Source organism: Hyposmocoma kahamanoa, unplaced genomic scaffold (genome assembly GCF_003589595.1).
Source record: "Hyposmocoma kahamanoa isolate Upper Pololo Valley unplaced genomic scaffold, ASM358959v1 92, whole genome shotgun sequence".
NCBI classification, from domain to species: Eukaryota; Metazoa; Arthropoda; class Insecta; order Lepidoptera; family Cosmopterigidae; genus Hyposmocoma; species Hyposmocoma kahamanoa.
Window position 1 is genome coordinate 8,722,103 of NW_020654748.1, and position 19,453 is coordinate 8,741,555.

Genomic DNA, 19,453 nt, shown 5'->3' on the forward strand with positions numbered 1-19,453 from the left:
ACAATACGGGTTTACTAGTGGTAGATCGACTAGCGATGCGGGGGTAGGGTTACTAAAACACATCTTTGATGCTTGGGAAAATTCCCAGAACGCTATTGGTGTTTTCTGTGACCTCTCAAAGGCACTTGATTGCGTTGATCATATTACTGTTATTAGGAAGCTGGAACATTACGGTGTAAATGGCAAGGCGTCGAAACTTGTCTCATCATATCTCAATGGTAGAATTTAGAAAGTAGACATAAATGGAGTGACTTCTTTGGGTTCTCTGGTAAAAATGGGTATTCCGCAGGGCTCAATCCTTGGACCTTTCTTATTTATATTAATGATCTACCATTCTTTGTTAAGGACCATTGCGAAATAGTGTTATTTGCTGATGACACATCCTTGATTTTTAAAAGAGACAGACATGACATTATCTATGACCATATTAATGATACCCTCTCTAAGGTAGTTTATTGGTTTAATGCTAACAATTTATTGCTTAATGCCAAGAAGACAAAATGTGTCAAATTTGAATTACCTAACGTAAAATCGACTAGTCCAAGCATAGAAATAAACGGAGAAAAGCTGGACCTTGTTAATAAAGCAGTCTTCCTGGGAGTGACCTTAAATAGTAAACTTCAATGGTTTCCACATATATCTTCCCTGGCCAGCAGATTAAGCTCCGCTGCATACGCAGTCCACAGAATACGTGAGCTTACCGATGTTAGTACTGCTAGACTAGTTTACTTTAGTTACTTCCATAGTATAATGTTATACGGGATTCTCATGTGGGGTAAAGCGGCAGATGTTCAAACCATATTTGTATTGCAAAAAAGAGCGATTCGTTCTGTGTACCGTCTAGGCTCTCGGGTTTCTCTCAGAGAAAAGTTTAAGGAGACTGTTATCATAACTGTGGCATCACAGTACATTTACTCAAATATTTTATATGCCCGTAAAAATATACATAATTTCAATAAGAAAGCAGATATCCATAATATTAACCTTAGAGCTAAGTCCAAACTCATGGTACCAGGATTTCGTTTATCCAAGGTAAGCAACTCTTTTATGTATACGTTTTTACAATAAGATTCCGGAGCATATATTAAGTTTATCATTTCTTAAGTTTAAAAACTACATTTAAAATGTTTTGATCGAAAAATCATATTACAAAATTGAAGACAACGTGTTAGATAAAGATGTATGGAAAGACAACATGGCTCCAGAATCCACACAAATTTGATTCAAAGCGTATTCCATAGCATTTAAGTTTATTTGAAAAGAGCAATCCCTAGAGTTTCTTGCTCGTTCTTCTCAGGGAGGTCAGCGTAGTGAACGAGCAGTAGCTTAAATGTGACGTTTACAAGTGTAAATTTGTTATGCCTATGGAATAAATAATCTTTGACTTTGACTTTGACTTTGAATGCATATCGCATAGGCTCTGCGCAAACGACTAAGGGAGGAAACTATTACAGCCCCTACTATTACAGCAGGAAGTAAGGTAGGAAGTAGTAACGACAACAGCGGCATGACGTCTGTTCGAAACGAACGTGCGCTGCAACTGAAAAAATGAATGCCGGATGTTTTACTCCGGCGTATCGTGCGCAGTGTGGGGTTCTCTTCTCCCCTCTCTCTCTCTCTTTCTCTCTCTCTCTCTACGGGGGTGTACTTTCATTCATCGGCTCGACTGGCATGGTAGTTTCGACTAGGTAACCATACATAATCGATTATTGTACCTTGGAAAAATAATGTTAATGTGAAAATTTTACCTATCAATTTTTTTTCAAGAATGGTGCCTTCGAATGATACATAATTCGTAGAAAAAATTTGGCTATTGATAAAAAATCACCCCGTATAGACATTGAGTTGTATGATGTTAAAATGCTTAGCTAATCTTTCTATGATGCATGCGTTTATCCCATCAAAACACAGGTAAGTGTAAAAAAAACTAAAGATACGTAGATTGCCCAAGCTTGTTATATCAACCACAATCCTGCGTGAACTTGGATATTTGATGAATTTCACATGCAGAATAACACATGATATGAATATGAAATAACAGCATTTTTATGGACTAAGGCCTAAACCCTCGCCTGAGAGGACACCCGTGCTCAGCAGTGAGACGTATTTTATTTTTTAATTATGGTAAGTACAATTACAGACATCAGATACAAACAATTAAAAAAAACACAATAAAAATTAATACTTCGTCACGAATAATAATGTATCTTTGGTCAAATAAAGATGTATATATTTAACAATATATGTATAGGTCCATATTTAGTAGCAGTAGAGCTTCTTGTGAAAGAGTTCGTCCGTGGATGTACTGCTACTTTATCATTTCTGCCGCCAAGCAGTAATGTGAACATTACGACGTTTCTGTTTTGAAGGATAAAAGTGCTGGTGAAATTACAGACACATCGGGCTTGTCAACTCACGTTTCAGGGTGACAGGCGCAATGGTAGTAAGAGATGTTGTATTTTTGACATTCTTGACATTGTTCACGAAATAAAGTTAGTTGAGTCAGGTGAGCACGTTCAGTCAGCTGATATCAATTGTGTTAACGATATCCGACGCGAAATCGTAGGCCTCCAGATTACTTCACGTATAGTACTCTTGTAGGCGAGGACAGCATTGAGCCGGAAAGTTATCGTGATGCAATCACGGGGATTGACAAAGATAATGGATCTCTGCCATGAATGAAGAGTACAATGCCTTACTTAAAAAACGCACATGGTCTTTAGTAGATAAGCCACATCATAAGTCCTGTACTCCGTGCAAGTGGGTGTACAAAATGAAACGCGATGCGGAAGATAACGTAATAAAATATAAAGCTAGTTTAGTAGCGAAAGGTTATCGACAAAAGGAAGGTGTCGATTATTATGAAATTTTCTCTCCGGTTGTACGCAATTCATCATTGCGAACTGTTTAGCCCTTACAGTGCAGGAAAATTACAAGATCCGGCACATAGACGTAGATACAGCCTTTCTAAATGGCGACTTGCAGAAGTCTACATGGTACATGAGAAGGATTTATTCAAAAAGGGCAGGAAGGAAAGGTATGCTTATTAAAACGGTCTCTGTGTGGCTTGAAACAGGATCCCAGAGCATGGAATACTAAGTTAAAGCAGACCTTGAGCGAAATAGGATTTACTCAAACTCCGTCTGAACCTTGTGTTTTCACAAAGAATTTTCGAATTTTTTTTCATTTTGTTATATTGTACAAAAATGACACAACATTTGAAAACTTCAAAAATGACTTGGAAAAACATTTTTCAACGAAAGATCTTGGTTTGATAAGTTTCTTTACAGGAATTAATATTTCACGTGACGAGAATGGGTTGAAATTATCCCAGAGTACGTATATTGAGACTGTTTTAAAGAAATTTGATATGCAAGACTGTGAAGGTGTTTCAACACCACTTTTTAAAGGGAAATTAGAACCTAACGTGGGTAAATCTAGTTTCCCTTATCAGGAGCTGGTTGGGTGCCTCATGTACTTGGCGGTCAACACGAAGCTCGACATAGCCTACACTGTAACTTATCTTAGTCAGTTCAACACCAGTTTTGGTGAAATACATTGGAAAGCTGCGAAGCGATGCCTTCAATATTTAAAGAACACTAAAGATTTTGGTATTACTTACAGAAAAGCAGAACTTGATAAGCTGCAGGCTTATTCGGATGCAAACTAGGCCAATTGCCCAGTAGATCGACGGTCTTACACCGGTTTTTATTTTCAAGTCGGTGGTGGTCACATATCCTGGGAATCTAGAAAGCAGCCCACCGTTGCTTTGTCTTCTGCGGAAGCTGAATATATGGCTTTAGCTTCAGCAACTAAACTAAACGACAGTCAGAGTATACAAAAGTTATGAATCCAGTTCATCATAGTCGAACTAAACACATTGATGTCAGATTTCATTTTGTCAGGGAAAAAGTAAATGACAAAACTGTAGAACTTATGTATATGCCTACAGGTCGTTTACCAGCTGATGCTCTAACTAAAGCTTTAGTTTCTTCTAAACATTTGAACTATTGTAAAGGCATGGGTTTAACTTAGTGATTACTAAGCGGTATTTTAATTGTGTTTGATTAAAGGAGCATGTTGTATTAACTATTTGGTAGTTAATCAAAACATTTTAAAATACGAACTCTGTCAATGTAACAGTTCAGCCTTGCACATTTTTGTACACCACACATTCATTTAAAATCCTTTATACTGTTTGTTTGTCTATATTTATTAATCATAATAATAAATAGTAAACAGTTAGGTTTGGTGTCTCTCTAAACCCGCAACTTCCCAACAAAACCAGACCGTCATTTTGATTGTAATAGTCATTGGTTTTATAATACGTATAACCTGTCATTGTATGGAGTAATTGCATAAGTAAATACAGATGTTATTACTGTTTACCATATCAACATGCTTTTTCGCTAAAAATCCGAATGCCGCATTAACATTGTCTAATTGAAGAAGTTATTTTTGCGAAAATTGTTAAATAATTGACACAATAGGACTATAATAGTTTACGTAGTAACTATTAAGTAATCTGTTCTATAGCTAGAACTGAAATCTGTACACTATATTTTTTTTTCTAAAGAAAATCCACTGTTTTTAATACTCTGTACTGGTATGATCATTTCATTTATCAATACAATATTGACTTAATTAATTAAATGGTATCAGAGTGAAAAAATGCACACGTAACAAGTATCGATAGCTTATACAATGACTAAGTTGATACTATTCGGAGCCCTTGGGCCTTGTGACCAGTATTGTATTTATAGAGTATGCTGATAACAAGGGTATGTTTTATAGTATTTTATTTTATTTGGATAAATAACAATAATGTATAATGTCTTTGTATTCAGTATATAGATGACTTTTTAACACTCTCAGCGCCACTTTTGCCGACACACAGTGGGCACAAGGTGATAATTCGTGCTAATAGGAACGATATAAAAACAAGAGTCTTCAGAGGCTCTTTAAGTCAGTCTTGCTCGAAAGTTCTACGGCAGAAGCGTGGAATGGAAGCGTGGTAGTACTCTTCTCTTCTCTCTACTTTTCAAAAAGGAAGATAACACCCTACTGAAGAACTACAGGCCCATCTCGCTTCTAAGTCACGTTTTCACGAGTCATCACAAACCGTCTCGCGCGCAGATTTTATGACTTCCAGTCCCTCGAACAAACCGGTTTCCGAAACAGCTTCAGTATCATAGACCACATCCACACGCTGCGGCAGATTATACAGAAGACCGAGGAGTATAACCTGCCATTATGATTAGCGTTTGTGATGTATGAGAAAGCTTTTGATTTGATCGGGATTTGGGAGGTGCTACAATCTCTACAACGATGCCACATTGTCTAGTGATATATCGAAGTGTTGAAGTGTTTGTACAGAAACGCCACTATGTCAATTCGACTACAGAACCTATGCACAAGACCTATCCAACTGCAAAGAAAGGTGCGACATGGAGACGTCATTTCTCCGAAACTGTTCACCACTGTATTGGAAGATGCCTTCAAGTTACTGAACTGGAAAGGACTCGGCATCGACACCAATGGCGAGTACATCACTCACCTTCGATTTGCTGACGATATCGTGGTCATGGCAGAACCTTTGGAAGAGTATGGCACCGTGCTCGGTGTCCTCAATAGAGTTTCCCAGCAGGTTGGTCTAAAAATGAACATGAACAAGTCGAAACTTATGGCAAATATCCATGTCGTACCCACTCCTATAACAGTGGAAACCTATACTCTTGAAGTTGCTGACGAGTATGTCTACCTTGAACAAACCATCCAATTAGGCAGAGCTAACTTCGAGAAAGTGATCAATCGTCGAATCCGAATCGGTTGGGCAGCTTTCGGAAAGCTCCGGGACGTCTCCTCGTCTGCAATACCGCAGTCCTTGAAGACAAAAATCTTCGAGCAGTGCGTGTTGCCAGGGACGACCTACGGCTCTGAGACGTGATCACTTACTATAGGCCTCATAAAAAAGGTCCTAATATTGATCCTTGCGGAACTTCCATGTCAATTTTTTCAACATCAGAAAATATGCCTACCAAATTTACACACTGATTTTTATATTACAGACTGAGTTCTATTCGAAAGATAGGACTTCATTTAACTTTGTTCCTTATTCTTAAAGCCGTAGTATTCTAGTTTTTTTTACAAGAATGTCATTTCGTGGGCAGTCGGAAGCCTTCGACAAATCACAAAAAACACTATTACACTTTTGGGCTCTACCTAGGGATTCTAGTATCAAGTATACGACTTTTCTGATCGCAATTTCTGTGGAACTTCCTGTTCTAAAGCCACATTGGCAGTCTACGAGCAATTTATTAACCTCTAAAAATGATGTTATTTTTCTTTTCAATGTCGATTCGAAAATTTGTAAGGCATTCAGTGGCATGTTTAGTAAAGTATCATTTAGCAAAATCACGCATTTCAGCACCCTAGTGTCCATATTATATATATCTTTAGATCGTTTGTTTTTTAAGTTCTTTATAGTCAGAGTAAGTTCGTTCATTGTAATATAGTAAAATTGGAAGTTTGTTTAGGTTCTTTCATTATACGTAGTTACGACATACATTTATCGATATTTATAGATAATGTTTCACTGACTTTATATGATACAGTCGTGAAATATTCATTAAAATTATCTGCTATTTCTTTTTTACCACATTATCCGTTTTATTTTTTATTCTATCTATTATTGCTCTTTTTACATTTCTTTTAGTCTGTTCGTTTACTATTTTCCAAATTTCTTTTATTTTATTACTGGATGCTTGCATTCTTTTCATATAATCAAATTTCTAGCCGAGATCATTCATTACTTTTTAAGAGTCTCATTATACATTTTCAGTTTAGTTTTTTTTTTTGGGTAAGGATATGTACATTGAGAATTTCCATTTTTGACAGATTGTTTTTTGATATTAATATACCTTTAGTCTTTAGTTTTATTACAAAATAAAAAAAATACAATAAAGCATAATTGGCATTTGATCTAAACCTAACCTAAGTTAAATACAATTTATTAATACCTGTGTAAATCAAGCAGTTCGTGTGCGACCGACAGTTTCCGACTGGCATCATTTAACAGCTGATGTTCCGCACGCAAAGGTGGAATTCTGTTACCACTTTGTTTTCTCTTTTAATTGTCTTTCTTTCTCACTTAAATGACTTGCAGATTTAAGCGCAGGCATCTGCTCAGGATATTAATTCGCCTATTTCTCAAATCGATTGCAGCCTTATAACTCAAAATGCTTGAAGTGATTAACAAAATAGACCCACCATTTTGTCAAAAAGTGATTAAAAACTTTGATGAAAGAAACGACATTGTAACTGTGGTCGTGGTGGACATTTATCAGATACCATTTTTCATTGATAATTGTTAAACCTCACTTTTTTAATACAATAAAAATTTGAATCATTGTCATCTAAATTTATTGTTTTATTTTGATTTTCAAAACAAAGTTCCTGTTGAAGAACCTTATATCTAAACGTTTCAGAATACGACTTTAAAAAATCCTACTATATGTTTAGAATTTTTATGGAAAGTTACCCTACACCTTACAAACAGTAGAGCTAGCACGACAGGGCGCGACTTGCGCGAGATTGACATACAACGCGAGACACTGCTATTCTCGCATAGATATCTCGCGCTTTATTTGTCGCTCTCACGCAAATCGCGCTCTATCGTGCTAGCTCAACTGATAGATAAATTATTGTATAAAGAACAAAAATATTTATCTTGTCTGTTTATAATGCCGTCATACAATTATATTCATCAGAGGTTAATGACACGTTGAAACAAAAGGTGTTTTTTGTATATTATTTTATTTATTTTTCAATTGTAGAAAATTGCCAGTGTAATTTCCTATTTACAGTGTGATTTTTTTAAATGGGACGGTACGGGGAAATCCGAAACCATAGGTGATACAGGAAATCCTGTCTTAGGAACCATAAGGCGAGTCACTGAAGGAGAACTAGGAAAAAGTGTTTTGCCAGATCAACAAACAACGACCTACGCTCCCTCTCCACGACAACATCGTCCTCCTTACCACAGTAACAGATGGTATTTTAACCGACTTCAAAAAAAGGAGGGGTTCTCAATTCCACGGTATGTTCTTTTTATTTTTTTTGGATGTTCGTTACGCGATCACTCCGAACTTTATGAACCGAATTTGATTATTTTTTTGGAAAGAGGGTACCTCAGTAGTGGTCCTATATAATTTTGAAGAAAACATTTCATCTCGAAGGTTGGCTGTTCACGCGTGAAGACTCACTTTTATAAATAGCGCCTAAATTTTGTTATAAGGAGCAATAATTTTAATTGTTTATTTTGCTGCCCTTCAAATTGAAGGCGTTTTTCTCTCTCAATGTACTTTAAGCAGTGAGATGCGATTTTTATGACGTTGGTGACTTGAGAAGCTGTAATTATTTATCAGCATTGCGCAGATTCACGTAAATGTGTGTGTCCGTAGCACCCGTCGCGGACACGGACACGGACAGGGTTTCCCTAGTGCGGGGCTATGTTGAGCATATGCGGTATTACATGATAATTTGGACAAATGCTGTATAAAGCTCTTCAAAAGTTAAGTTACAATTGCCCAACACTCTTTGTCAATGATATTTGGTCGACTTTACACCAGCCTCCCATATACCTCCGAAATATGGCGAATAAGCTGGAATAATACAGAAATTTATTTCTTCATTGGCGACCTCAGACGACAGCGAATCACAATTACTTTTTAACAACTTTGAAACGCCGTTGTAAGCCCCAACAAATGATATACCATTGCCGGAATCACAGACCACGTAGTGGTCGGAATATATGGTTTTGAGTTTCCTCTCACGCGCAATGAATCTGCGCAATGCTGATAAATAATTATTGCTTGCCAAGCAACCAACTAGTTCAATGTGGATAGCCTTTGTCGTGAAATATTTAAAAAGGGCTACGTACATCTTCACCAGCATACATCCACGACATTGACGACTAGCAGTTAACTTCACTTATTTTTTTTATTTTAAATTTATATGTCCTTGAATCCAAGTAGACAAAATCCGACTTCGGTCTAGGACCTCTCAAAGAAAAATCGCTTCTCACTGCTTAAAGTACATTGAGAGAGAAAAACGCCTTCAATTGGAGCGCAGCAAAATCAACTATTAAAATAATTGCTCCTTATAACAAAATTTAGGAGCTACTTATAAAAGTGAGTCTTCATGCGTGAACAGCCACCCTTAGAGATGAAATATTTTCTTCAAAATTATATAGAACCACTACTGAGGTACCCTCTTTCCAAAAAAAATAATCAAATTCGGTTCATAAAGTTCGGAGTTAACGCGTAACAAACATCCAAAAAAATAAAAAGAACATACCGTGGAATTGAGAACCCCTCTTTTTTTTGAAGTCGGTTAAAATACCATCTGCTACTGTGGCAAGGAGTACGGTGTTGTCGTGGTGAGGGAGTGTAGGTCGTTGTTTGTTGATCTAGCAAAACACTTTTTCCTACTTCTCCTTCAGTGACTCGCCTTAATGGTTCCTATGACAGATTTCCTGTATCTCTTATGGTTTCGGATTTCCCCGTACCGTCCCATTTAAAAAAATTACACTGTAAATAGGAAATTACACTGGCAATTTTCTACAATTGAAAAATAAATAAAATAATATGCAAAAAAACACCTTTTGTTTCAACATGTCATTAACCTCTGATGAATATAATTGTATGACGGCATTACAAACAGACAAGATAAGTATTTTTGTTCTTTATACAATAATTTATCTATCAGTTGAGCTAGCACGATAGAGCGCGATTTGCGTGAGAGCGACAAATAAAGCGCGAAATATCTATGCGAGAATATCAGTGTCTCGCGTTGTATGTCAATCTCGCGCAAGTCGCGCCCTGTCGTGCTAGCTCTATACTGGTTTGTAAGGTGTAGGGTAACTTTCCATAAAAATTCTAAACATATAGTAGGATTTTTTAAATCGTTTTCTGAGACGTTTAGATATAGGATTTTTTAACAAGGACTTTGTTTTAAAAATCAAAATAAAACAATAAATTTAGATGACAATGATTCAAATTTTTATTGTATTAAAAAAGTAAGGTTCGGCAATTATGGATGAAAAATGGTATCTGATAAATGTCCACCACGACCAGAGTTACAATGTCGATTCTTTCATCAAAGTTTTAAATCACTTTTTGACAAAATGGTGGGTCTATTTTGTTAATCACTTCAAGCATTTTGAGTTTTAAGGCTGCAATCGATTTGAGAAATAGGCGAATTAATATCCTAAGCAAATGCCTGCGCTTAAATCTGCAAGTCATTTAAGTGCGAAAGAAAGACAATTAAAAGAGAAAACAAAGTGGTAACCGAATTCCACCTGTGCGTGCGGAACATCAGCTGTTAAATGATGCCAGTCGGAAACTGTCGGTCGCACACGAACTGCTTGATTTGCACAGGTATTAATAAATTGTATTTAACTTAGGTTAGGTTTAGATCAAATGCCAATTGTGCTTTATTGTATTTTTTTTATTTTGTAATAAAACTAAAGACTAAAGGTATATTAATATCAAAAAACAATCTGTCAAAAATGGAAATTCTCAATGTACATATCCTTAACCAAAAAAAAAAACTAAACTGAAAATGTATAATGAGACTCTTAAAAAGTAATGATCTCGGCTAGAAATTTGATTATATGAAAAGAATGCAAACAACTAGTAATAAAATAAAAGAAATTTGGAAAATAGTAAATGAACAGACTAAAAGAAATGTAAAAAGAGCAATAATAGATAGAATAAAAAATAAAACGGATAATGTGGTAAAAAGAAATAGCAGATAATTTTAATGAATATTTCACGACTGTATCATACCAAGCCAGTGAAACATTATCTATAAATATCGATAAATGTATGTCATACCTATATAAAATGAAAGAACCTAAACAAACTTCCAGTTTTACTATATTACAATGAACGAACTTACTCTGACTATAAAGAACTTAAAAAACAAACTATCTAAAGATATATATAATATGGACACTAGGATGCTGAAATGCGTGATTTTGCTAAATGATAGTTTACTAAACATGCCACTGAATGCCTTATGAATCTTTCCTGATGTGTCGAAAGTATGTCGTATAATACCATTATATAAGAAAGACGAGAAAGACGACATAAATAATTACAGACCGGGTGTGTACTGCCTACTGTATCAAAAATTTTCGAATCGACATTGAAAAGAAAAATAACATCATTTTTAGAGGCTAATAAATTGATCGTAGACTGCCAATGTGGCTTTAGAACAGGAAGGTCCACAGAAATTGCGATCAGAAAAGTCGTATACTTCATACTAGAATCCCTAGATAGAGCCCAAAAGTGTAATAATGTTTTTTGTGATTTGTCGAAGGCTTCCGACTGCCCACGAAATGACATTCTTGTAAAAAAAACTAGAATACTACGGCTTTAAGAATAAGGAACTAAGTTTAATGAAGTCCTATCTTTCGAATAGAACTCAGTCTGCAATGTAAAAGTCAGTGTGTAAATTTGGTAGGCATATTTTCTGATGTTAGAAAAATTGAAATTGGAGTTCCGCAAGGATCAATATTAGGACCTTTGTTATTCCTTATCTAAATTAACGACTTGCCAAACGCATTACCGTCATGGTCAAATGTAAATGTATTGGCAGATGATACTCATGTAGGAACATCAGCCACAAATAAAATTCAAATGCTCGAAAAACAAACTTTTGTTATGGATAGTCTTAGTAAATGGTTTACCACAAACGGCATAGTTCTAAATAAGAAAAACACCGTTACCATAGAATACAAAACAAAGTCAGAAAAAAAGAACATTGATACTAGATATACTACATTTTTAGGATATGTTATTCAGGGCACATTAACTCATTCTCTTCACATTGACAAGATATGTAAACAACTCTCAGCGGCAAATTATGCCTTACTTAAACTTAAATACTAGTGAATAAAGAAAGATTTGAAGTGTATACTATGCTCATATTCAATCAATTATTGGTTATGCTTTAGCTGTCTGGGGAAATTCTCCTGATATTGAGAGAGTGTTGATCTTGCAAAAGCGAGCAATACGAATTATCGCAGGTATTCACAAACGTGTTTCTGCTAAAGAGTGCTTTGTTAAATATAGAACAATGAATTGGATTGAAAAATTTAATTGTATATATACAGATCATTATTAGAGATACATGAAACAAAAAATGATATGGCGAAGATACCAGACATACATACATATAACACGAGAAGTAAACATAAACTAGTAACAAATAAAACCAGATTGGTAAAAACGTTACAAACGTTACGTTAAAATCGTTAAAGGCGTAAATATGAAACTTAATATGTACAATAAACTACCAGTTAGTGTATCTGACTTAGAAATGGCTATATTCAAGCAAACATTACTTTGAAAATCACGCTTTTTATAAAATCAACAAATTTATGGATTCAAATCTAAGTAAATATTCATTTTCCTAGAAAACCATAATGTTAAGACTTTACTAGTATGTATGCCTATATAATTTAAGTCTGTATTTTCTGTAATTTGACTTGATTTAATTTAGGCAATGTACTGTGTTGTCTTGGTGAATAAATAATTTGACTTTGACGTTGAGAAAAAAAACAAAATCTTTAATTTATAACCATGTTTTTAATAGAGAAATCAATAATCTTCTTACAATCTCGAGTCACAAGATTATTGATTTTTCTGACAAAGAAATTGAAAATCCCAATTTTTATCCTAAGTACTAGCTAGAAATATAATTCCTACAATGCCATCTAGTGAATTTCATAGTAAACTGGTTGCGTGACATCTAGGTTTTGAACCTCGAATCAAAATACCAAACCATAGAATTGCACATCTATCTCGAATATAGTGTATTATCTATGGTACTTATCACACCGGTGTAGAAATGCTCGCATTTGTATTAGTTCATACTGTGGGAATCTGGAAGAAAAAGGGCATGTCATAAAATTGGGGTTTATAGTTAACGCCGTCCGTGACACGTTACAAAAGGAAGACAGGTAGAAAAACGGCTCTCCCTTCTGGTGGATGGAAGTGTATCTCGTGTAGCTTGGGACTTAGTATTAAACAGGTGCTCTGATATGATAACAGATATGAACTCGAAAAAAGAAAACATAGGAAAAAAAATAAAAAAGGAAAGAAAGGTGTGTCTGCGGGTTCCGCATGGGCACCGCAACGGCTCCTGAACAACAGTGCTCTTGAAATGAAGACTTTGTGATGTTAAGCTTTTCTATCAGAAATAATGCTAAATATGGATTTTTTTAACGGCGTTTGTTTACCCTATAAGGCCACTCACTGGAGGAGAAGTGGGAAAAACTATTTTTCTGTCAAATGGTTTATGTATTTACTATTAAATAACGGTCATACAAAAATAACGATACACTAAGGATATTGTCTAGAGAATGCACTAATTTGTTATACGATAGAATGTACTTTATCTGATCATATAAAATCGTGAAAACAGGCCAAAATAAAAATCTAATTTGACTACCAATTTAAAAAGAAAATATCCAACTATACATAATTCACTTGCAAAATTGTCTTTTTCAACTGAAGCGTTATGTCGAGTTCTTAGGTTTTCGCGATTGTCACACATAGGAAATGAAACTATTTTTCCGGATTTAAATGTTTGCTCACGGTTGACTATGGGACTTGTAACGAGCCCGAAACGTTGGATTGTTTGAAAAAAAAAATATACGCGATTTAAATCTGAAAAAATAGTTTCATTTCCTACGAAGCGTTATAGTTATTAAATTCACATTTATCCCAAAATTTGCAAATTGCCTAGTGGTGTAATGACATGCCGCGCCGCCGCGTCGCGCCGCTGCCCCGTCAGTCGCCATCGGACGTTTGTCGACGTCGGATCCTATCAAATTTTCTCCGCCTGTTTTTATTTTATTCATATTAATTTTCCGTGCACGGAAATTCAGTCTCGCGTTGAAATATCTCGCCTTAAGTACAACTATTAATTGTGATTATTCCGTGAATTTACTTAAAATGTAAAAAAAAATAAAAACTCAGTCATCAAATTCGAATAATGCGATCGAGCACCTAAATTCAATCTGGGGCGCTGAAATACTGATCAACCAGGAGCGAAAACACTATTTTTGCCATAGATAGAGAAAATGCGAGTAAATAAAAAATAACACATTGATATCTTTTCTCGAATAAATACCAATAGAAAATACAGGATAAAGATCAAAAGAATAATGCACTACATTAATTATCTTGCTTGAGCCAATGAATTCGATGCGCTATATTGAAATGTTAAAACAATTCCAAAAATCTTTAAACATTTTTCGTTGAACAAAATTCCAGGCCTTCTGAATTAAAAAACTTAAACGTGCATTGCGAAAATATATTGTTTTTCTGAAAGTACTATGGATAGGTAACTAAATTTAAAATATTTTGTATGCTACTAAAGCGAAATAGGTAAGAAATAAAAATTAAAACCATTTTTATGAAATTTTCTATTTTCTTAACTCGTAGTTGCGTTTTGAAAAAACGGCAACACTAACTATATAGTGTTTTAAATTCCTATTAATATCATGTTAATAAATGTTTACTAGAGTAAAATTCATTATTATTTGAATACGAAAAAATTCAAAGCACTTTGAAGTACCGAAACGGAACTTATCTCGAAAAAAGCCGATGTCAAATTCTTATCCACTTTCGCTGTCTTTGTTACTGCGATCTCGTCAACGGTAAAATTAACGCATAAAACCTTGTTCAAACGAATCATATGAGGTCAAACAGAATGTACCTGCTGTACATAGTTGAGGAGTTCCTCTCATCGGTCTGCCATTTCCATCATCAGATCAACTCTAGGTCACCATAAGATTTTATTATCATTTGAATTACATCTATGAGCTAATTTTTATTGATACCGGTTAACTGAAAGAAGGTGAAATTCAATGTACTAGATGTACGTAGCAGTAGAGCTCCTTGTGAAAGAGTTGATGCAAGGTAGTACTGCCAGCTTACTATTTCTGCCACCAAGCAGTAATGCGAGCATTACTGCGTTCCGGATTTGAAGGGTAAGGGTACTGATGAAACTATAGGCACATAAGACTTTTCCAATTATGTCCCAGGGTGGCGGGCGGAGAGGCAGTGCCCTTTGAGTGGCACTGCAACTATTATGAACAGACGTGACGCTTACCACCTTCTTTCTTCGTTTCTTTGTATCGTAAAAAAATGACCTAATTTTCGAACCTGCTACCGTTGAGGTACCCTCTTTCCAACGAAAAAAGAATCATCGAAATCAGTTTACAAATGTCAGAGTAACATTCACACACAAAACTACAGTCGAATTGAGAAACCTCCTTTTTCCTGAAATCGGTAAAAAATATAGATGTTTCTAGCCGCCATCAGATAAGTGATATTGCCGAACAAAATCGTTATTACCAAACGTTTAAACGATCCTGTTGATAACTTTAATGCCTACATAGTTCAACCTTTATTCGCATATGAAGAAAACTGTGTGGGATCAGATGTTTCCCTGTTTTTACTATAATAAAGTTCATCGGATATCACTAAATACGAGTTGAGATCCAAAAAAAAAAAGTAAATTACTCTTAAAAAACTGGTACTATTCATAATGACAGTATTTTTACTTTTTTTGACTAGATGTATACTGTTTTCAATCCTCACAATATGACTGGTATGCGAAAATCGATATTGTGTCTCGATTTTGTATTGTCTCGATAGACAGTCCCTCACATTTGAAGAATCCGGACAAAATTAAAGCTCTTATCACTAATTTACACACCCATAACGCACAATTACCTTATTTTGCTTCTCGTAGGCTCGATCCCGCCACTTCAATATTTTTTTTTTATGATTCCAAGAGACGCGACCAACAAGTTGTACCCCTGGCGATGTAGCGACACAATCGTCCAAAGCAGTTACAGTGCAACTCAGAGTTCAAATCGCAAAGGTCTGAACGCCACTGTACCCGTTACTTTAAGACATAAGTTGACAAATCCCATGTGCCTGTATTTTCGCCAACACCTTCAAAACCGAAATGCTGTAATGCTCGCAATACTGATTCACGTTTTCAGAGTCAATTGTGTACAAAAGCTGTTATCAATTAGAAATAACTTCGAGGTATAGACGATATTACTCGCGACATAGCTTATCGTATTACGGCGGGTTAATCGATCAAAACCTACGAATTTCCGGGGCGTTGGAAAATGGTAGTAATTGTTTCCAAAATTCAATATTCCATCAGAATTTACAACCTATATACATACTACAGTACGTGTCGACAATAGTAAAAAAGTTGTGTTTCCAATTGATAGAGCACATGTAGACCAACGAATTTACTATCGAGACAAAAGGTTGTAGCTAAATTACCATTAGTAGTAGTGGAGCTCCTTGTGAAAGAGTTCGTCCTGGGTAGAACTGCCACCTTACTTACCTTCTGTCGCCAAGCAGTAATGTCAGCATAACTGTGTTCCAGTTTTGAAGAATAAGGGTGCTGATGAAATTACAAGCACATGGGACTTGTCAACTTATGTGTCAGGGTGACGGCAGTGCCCCTCAGATCTTTGCGATTTAAAGTTCTGAATGGTACTGCAACTGTTATGGACAAGCGTGTACATCAACCATCAGGTGGACGACTTGTTTGTCCCATCACTTGATATTATATATAAAAAAAATATTATAACCATGGCACTGGATAGAATCAATGATATTTGGACAGAGTGTATAGCTGGAGAAAAATCCATTGAAATCCAGTAAGAAGTTTTCTCACAATAGTCATATTGTGGATATTGAACACTTGCTTTGTTAACTATTTTATATTGTTTCTACCATAATATTGTCAAATGGTTAGCTTCTCTATCTGTAATCAGAAAGTATTCAGAGTATAGGTGCACGGTGTGAATGGATCTTCTTTTCATTCCAGTGTCACCATATTTGATAGTATTTCCACATTCACAAGTAAATTTATTATAAATGGTAATATGGTTAATGGTAACATATTCTGCTCCTACTGAGTACACATCAAAAAAACTCATAAAACAAATTAAAATATCTACTAGGTGTATTCATACACACATGAAACTCGAGCTCAACGGATTATAAGGAAAATTCATACGCAATATGTAATATATAAAAAACACCTTTTGTTTCAATATGTAAATAACCTCGATCGATCGAAAAACAAGTTTCTACATTTACATAACAATGAACATATGTGTGATAGCACAATAAGGCAACTCAAGTATTTTTTGTTCATAATACAACTACAATTATCTTTGACGGTGACTAATTTAAAAGTGTCATACAATGCAGGGAAAACAATTTTCTGAAAAATTGCAATTATATAATTCGTAGATCATGCATATCCTAAATTTAGATATAATACATTTTTAACCGACTTCAAAAAAAGGATGAGGTTCTCAATTCGACTGTATGTTCTTTTTTTCTTTTTTTTGTATGTATGTTACGCGAAAAATATTTGTGAACCGATTTTCATGATTCTTTTTTGTTGGAAAGAGGGTACCTCCATAGTGGTCCCATTTCATTTTGAAGAAAATCATCCACCTCTAAGGATGGCTGATCACGCATGAACATTCATTTTTATAAATAGCGCCTAAATTTTACCTAAGGAGCAATTATTTTAATGGTTGGTTTTGCTATTCTCCAATCCAAGGCGTTTTTCTCTCTCAATATACTTTGAGTACTGAGAACCGATTTTTATTGTCTCCTGTGTCAAGTCCTGTATAGTGGCGAACTAGGGGATATTTCAATAAAACTTGGCAAATAGATGTAATTCCACGTACTTTTGAGGTTGGTTTTTAGTACTCTGTACTGAGATTATATTTAAAAAAATAAAAAAATAAAAAAAATAAAAAATTAAGAAAGGAAGGATATTTATTTGGTTTGGTTTGTTTGCTTACAAAAATAAAAAAACTACATTAAAGCTTTAAACTAAATATGCAAAGAACCAAAATGGTCACCACTCAGCATGTGCTCAGGGAAACAGACCGGCGTTGATATTCTGTGGCCATCTTGAAATATTATGAACGCCACTACCATAAATATACATTTTGAAAACATGAACATATAAATACATCAACATTACATAATACAAAACATATGGATTTTGAAACATCACAATAAACAATAGAAACATTTTACCACACACAAAAATATACACTACAAACTCAAGAAACTACACAAAACAAGAACGAAAAAACCAAAAATACATTTCATTTTAAAACACCCAACTCGTCATACTACCCCGTAATGCCGCCGTTTCGTGTCTAGGGTAAACCAGACGAGTGGCCTATCTAACATTACGTTGTGCGAACTCTGGTTTATCGTACAGGTACGGAGGATTTTTATTTTTAACTATGCCGAAAAGCAAAGTTGCAAAGCGGAGAGAGCGTCGGTGACTCATGTCCATCAGCTTGCCTTTATTAAAGTCAGGTGATACATGATTTAGAGGTGAAATATGGAAACAAAATAGCGCGCATGCGTAATGGACACGTTGGATTAACTTTTTCGTTCTCACCAACAGTCATTGCCCTATTTATTATTGAGATACTAAAAATAAGTTAGAGACAATTTTTGCAAATTAGTCTGTATGGTAATTAGTATAAGTTCCCCCTATACTTATAGGGTGAAAAGATTTATAACGCTAGTGTTTAACCGTGATTGTATTTTAGTTAAAGCAAAGTTTATAATTAAGGAAATGGCAAATAACGCGTATAGTAAAAACGTTTTTGAATATTATAAACAGCGAAATTGAAAAAGTTAAACTTTATAACTCCAATTTTCAATTAATATTTGATAATAGAATTGTTAGGCTCAGAAGACGCTAAAATATTTAAAAAACATACAGATATTCCAAATTCAATTATTAAGTCGTTAGCATTGAGCTTCAATTCCCATGTGTTTTAACAATGATATTGATGATAGAATGTTTCCTAAGCTTATGTAGCAAGGCGAGCTTACTCGTGTTACTAAATCTGGTAGTAATTCAGATCCCACTACTTACATATCAATTTACAAAATTATAAACAATATTCTTATTCAGCTATGTGTGTGTTTTTACAGTAATAACTTAATAATCAATTTGGTTACTCTTGTGGTCGATCAACGACGGATGCTAGTATTGAATGAAGGTAACATATATATTTGATGCATTGGAAGAATCACAAGCCAGTGCCGTTGTATTCTGTGACCTTTGCAACGCGTTTAAGTGTGTGCACCATGGTAGTCTGGTCAAAAACTTTCGCCGTTATGGTGTGGCGAATCGTGACATCTTTTCTTATAGCGTTATTCTTAAATCGTATTTGACTGAGAGGGTTCAGAAAGTCGATCTCAAAGGTACAAAATCGGCTGGGTCTTCAGTAAGCATGGGCTCAAGGTTCAATTTTACAACAACATTAACAATACTATTTCGAAAGCAG

General features: G+C 35.0%; 1 protein-coding gene and 1 pseudogene across 1 annotated transcript in view; both read left to right on the forward strand.

The window, feature by feature from the left end:
* LOC113236672 overlaps positions 1 to 3,670 on the forward strand; it is a 21,537-nt gene extending 17,867 nt beyond the window's left edge. The window contains exon 5 of the mRNA XM_026472833.1: positions 3,362 to 3,670. Coding sequence (XP_026328618.1) covers positions 3,362 to 3,670 — 309 coding nt within the window. The remainder of the gene's footprint in view (positions 1 to 3,361) is intronic.
* A 1,034-nt stretch (positions 3,671 to 4,704) lies between these two features.
* Positions 4,705 to 5,890, forward strand: LOC113236674 (annotated as a pseudogene).
* The last annotated feature ends 13,563 nt before the right edge of the window (positions 5,891 to 19,453 follow it).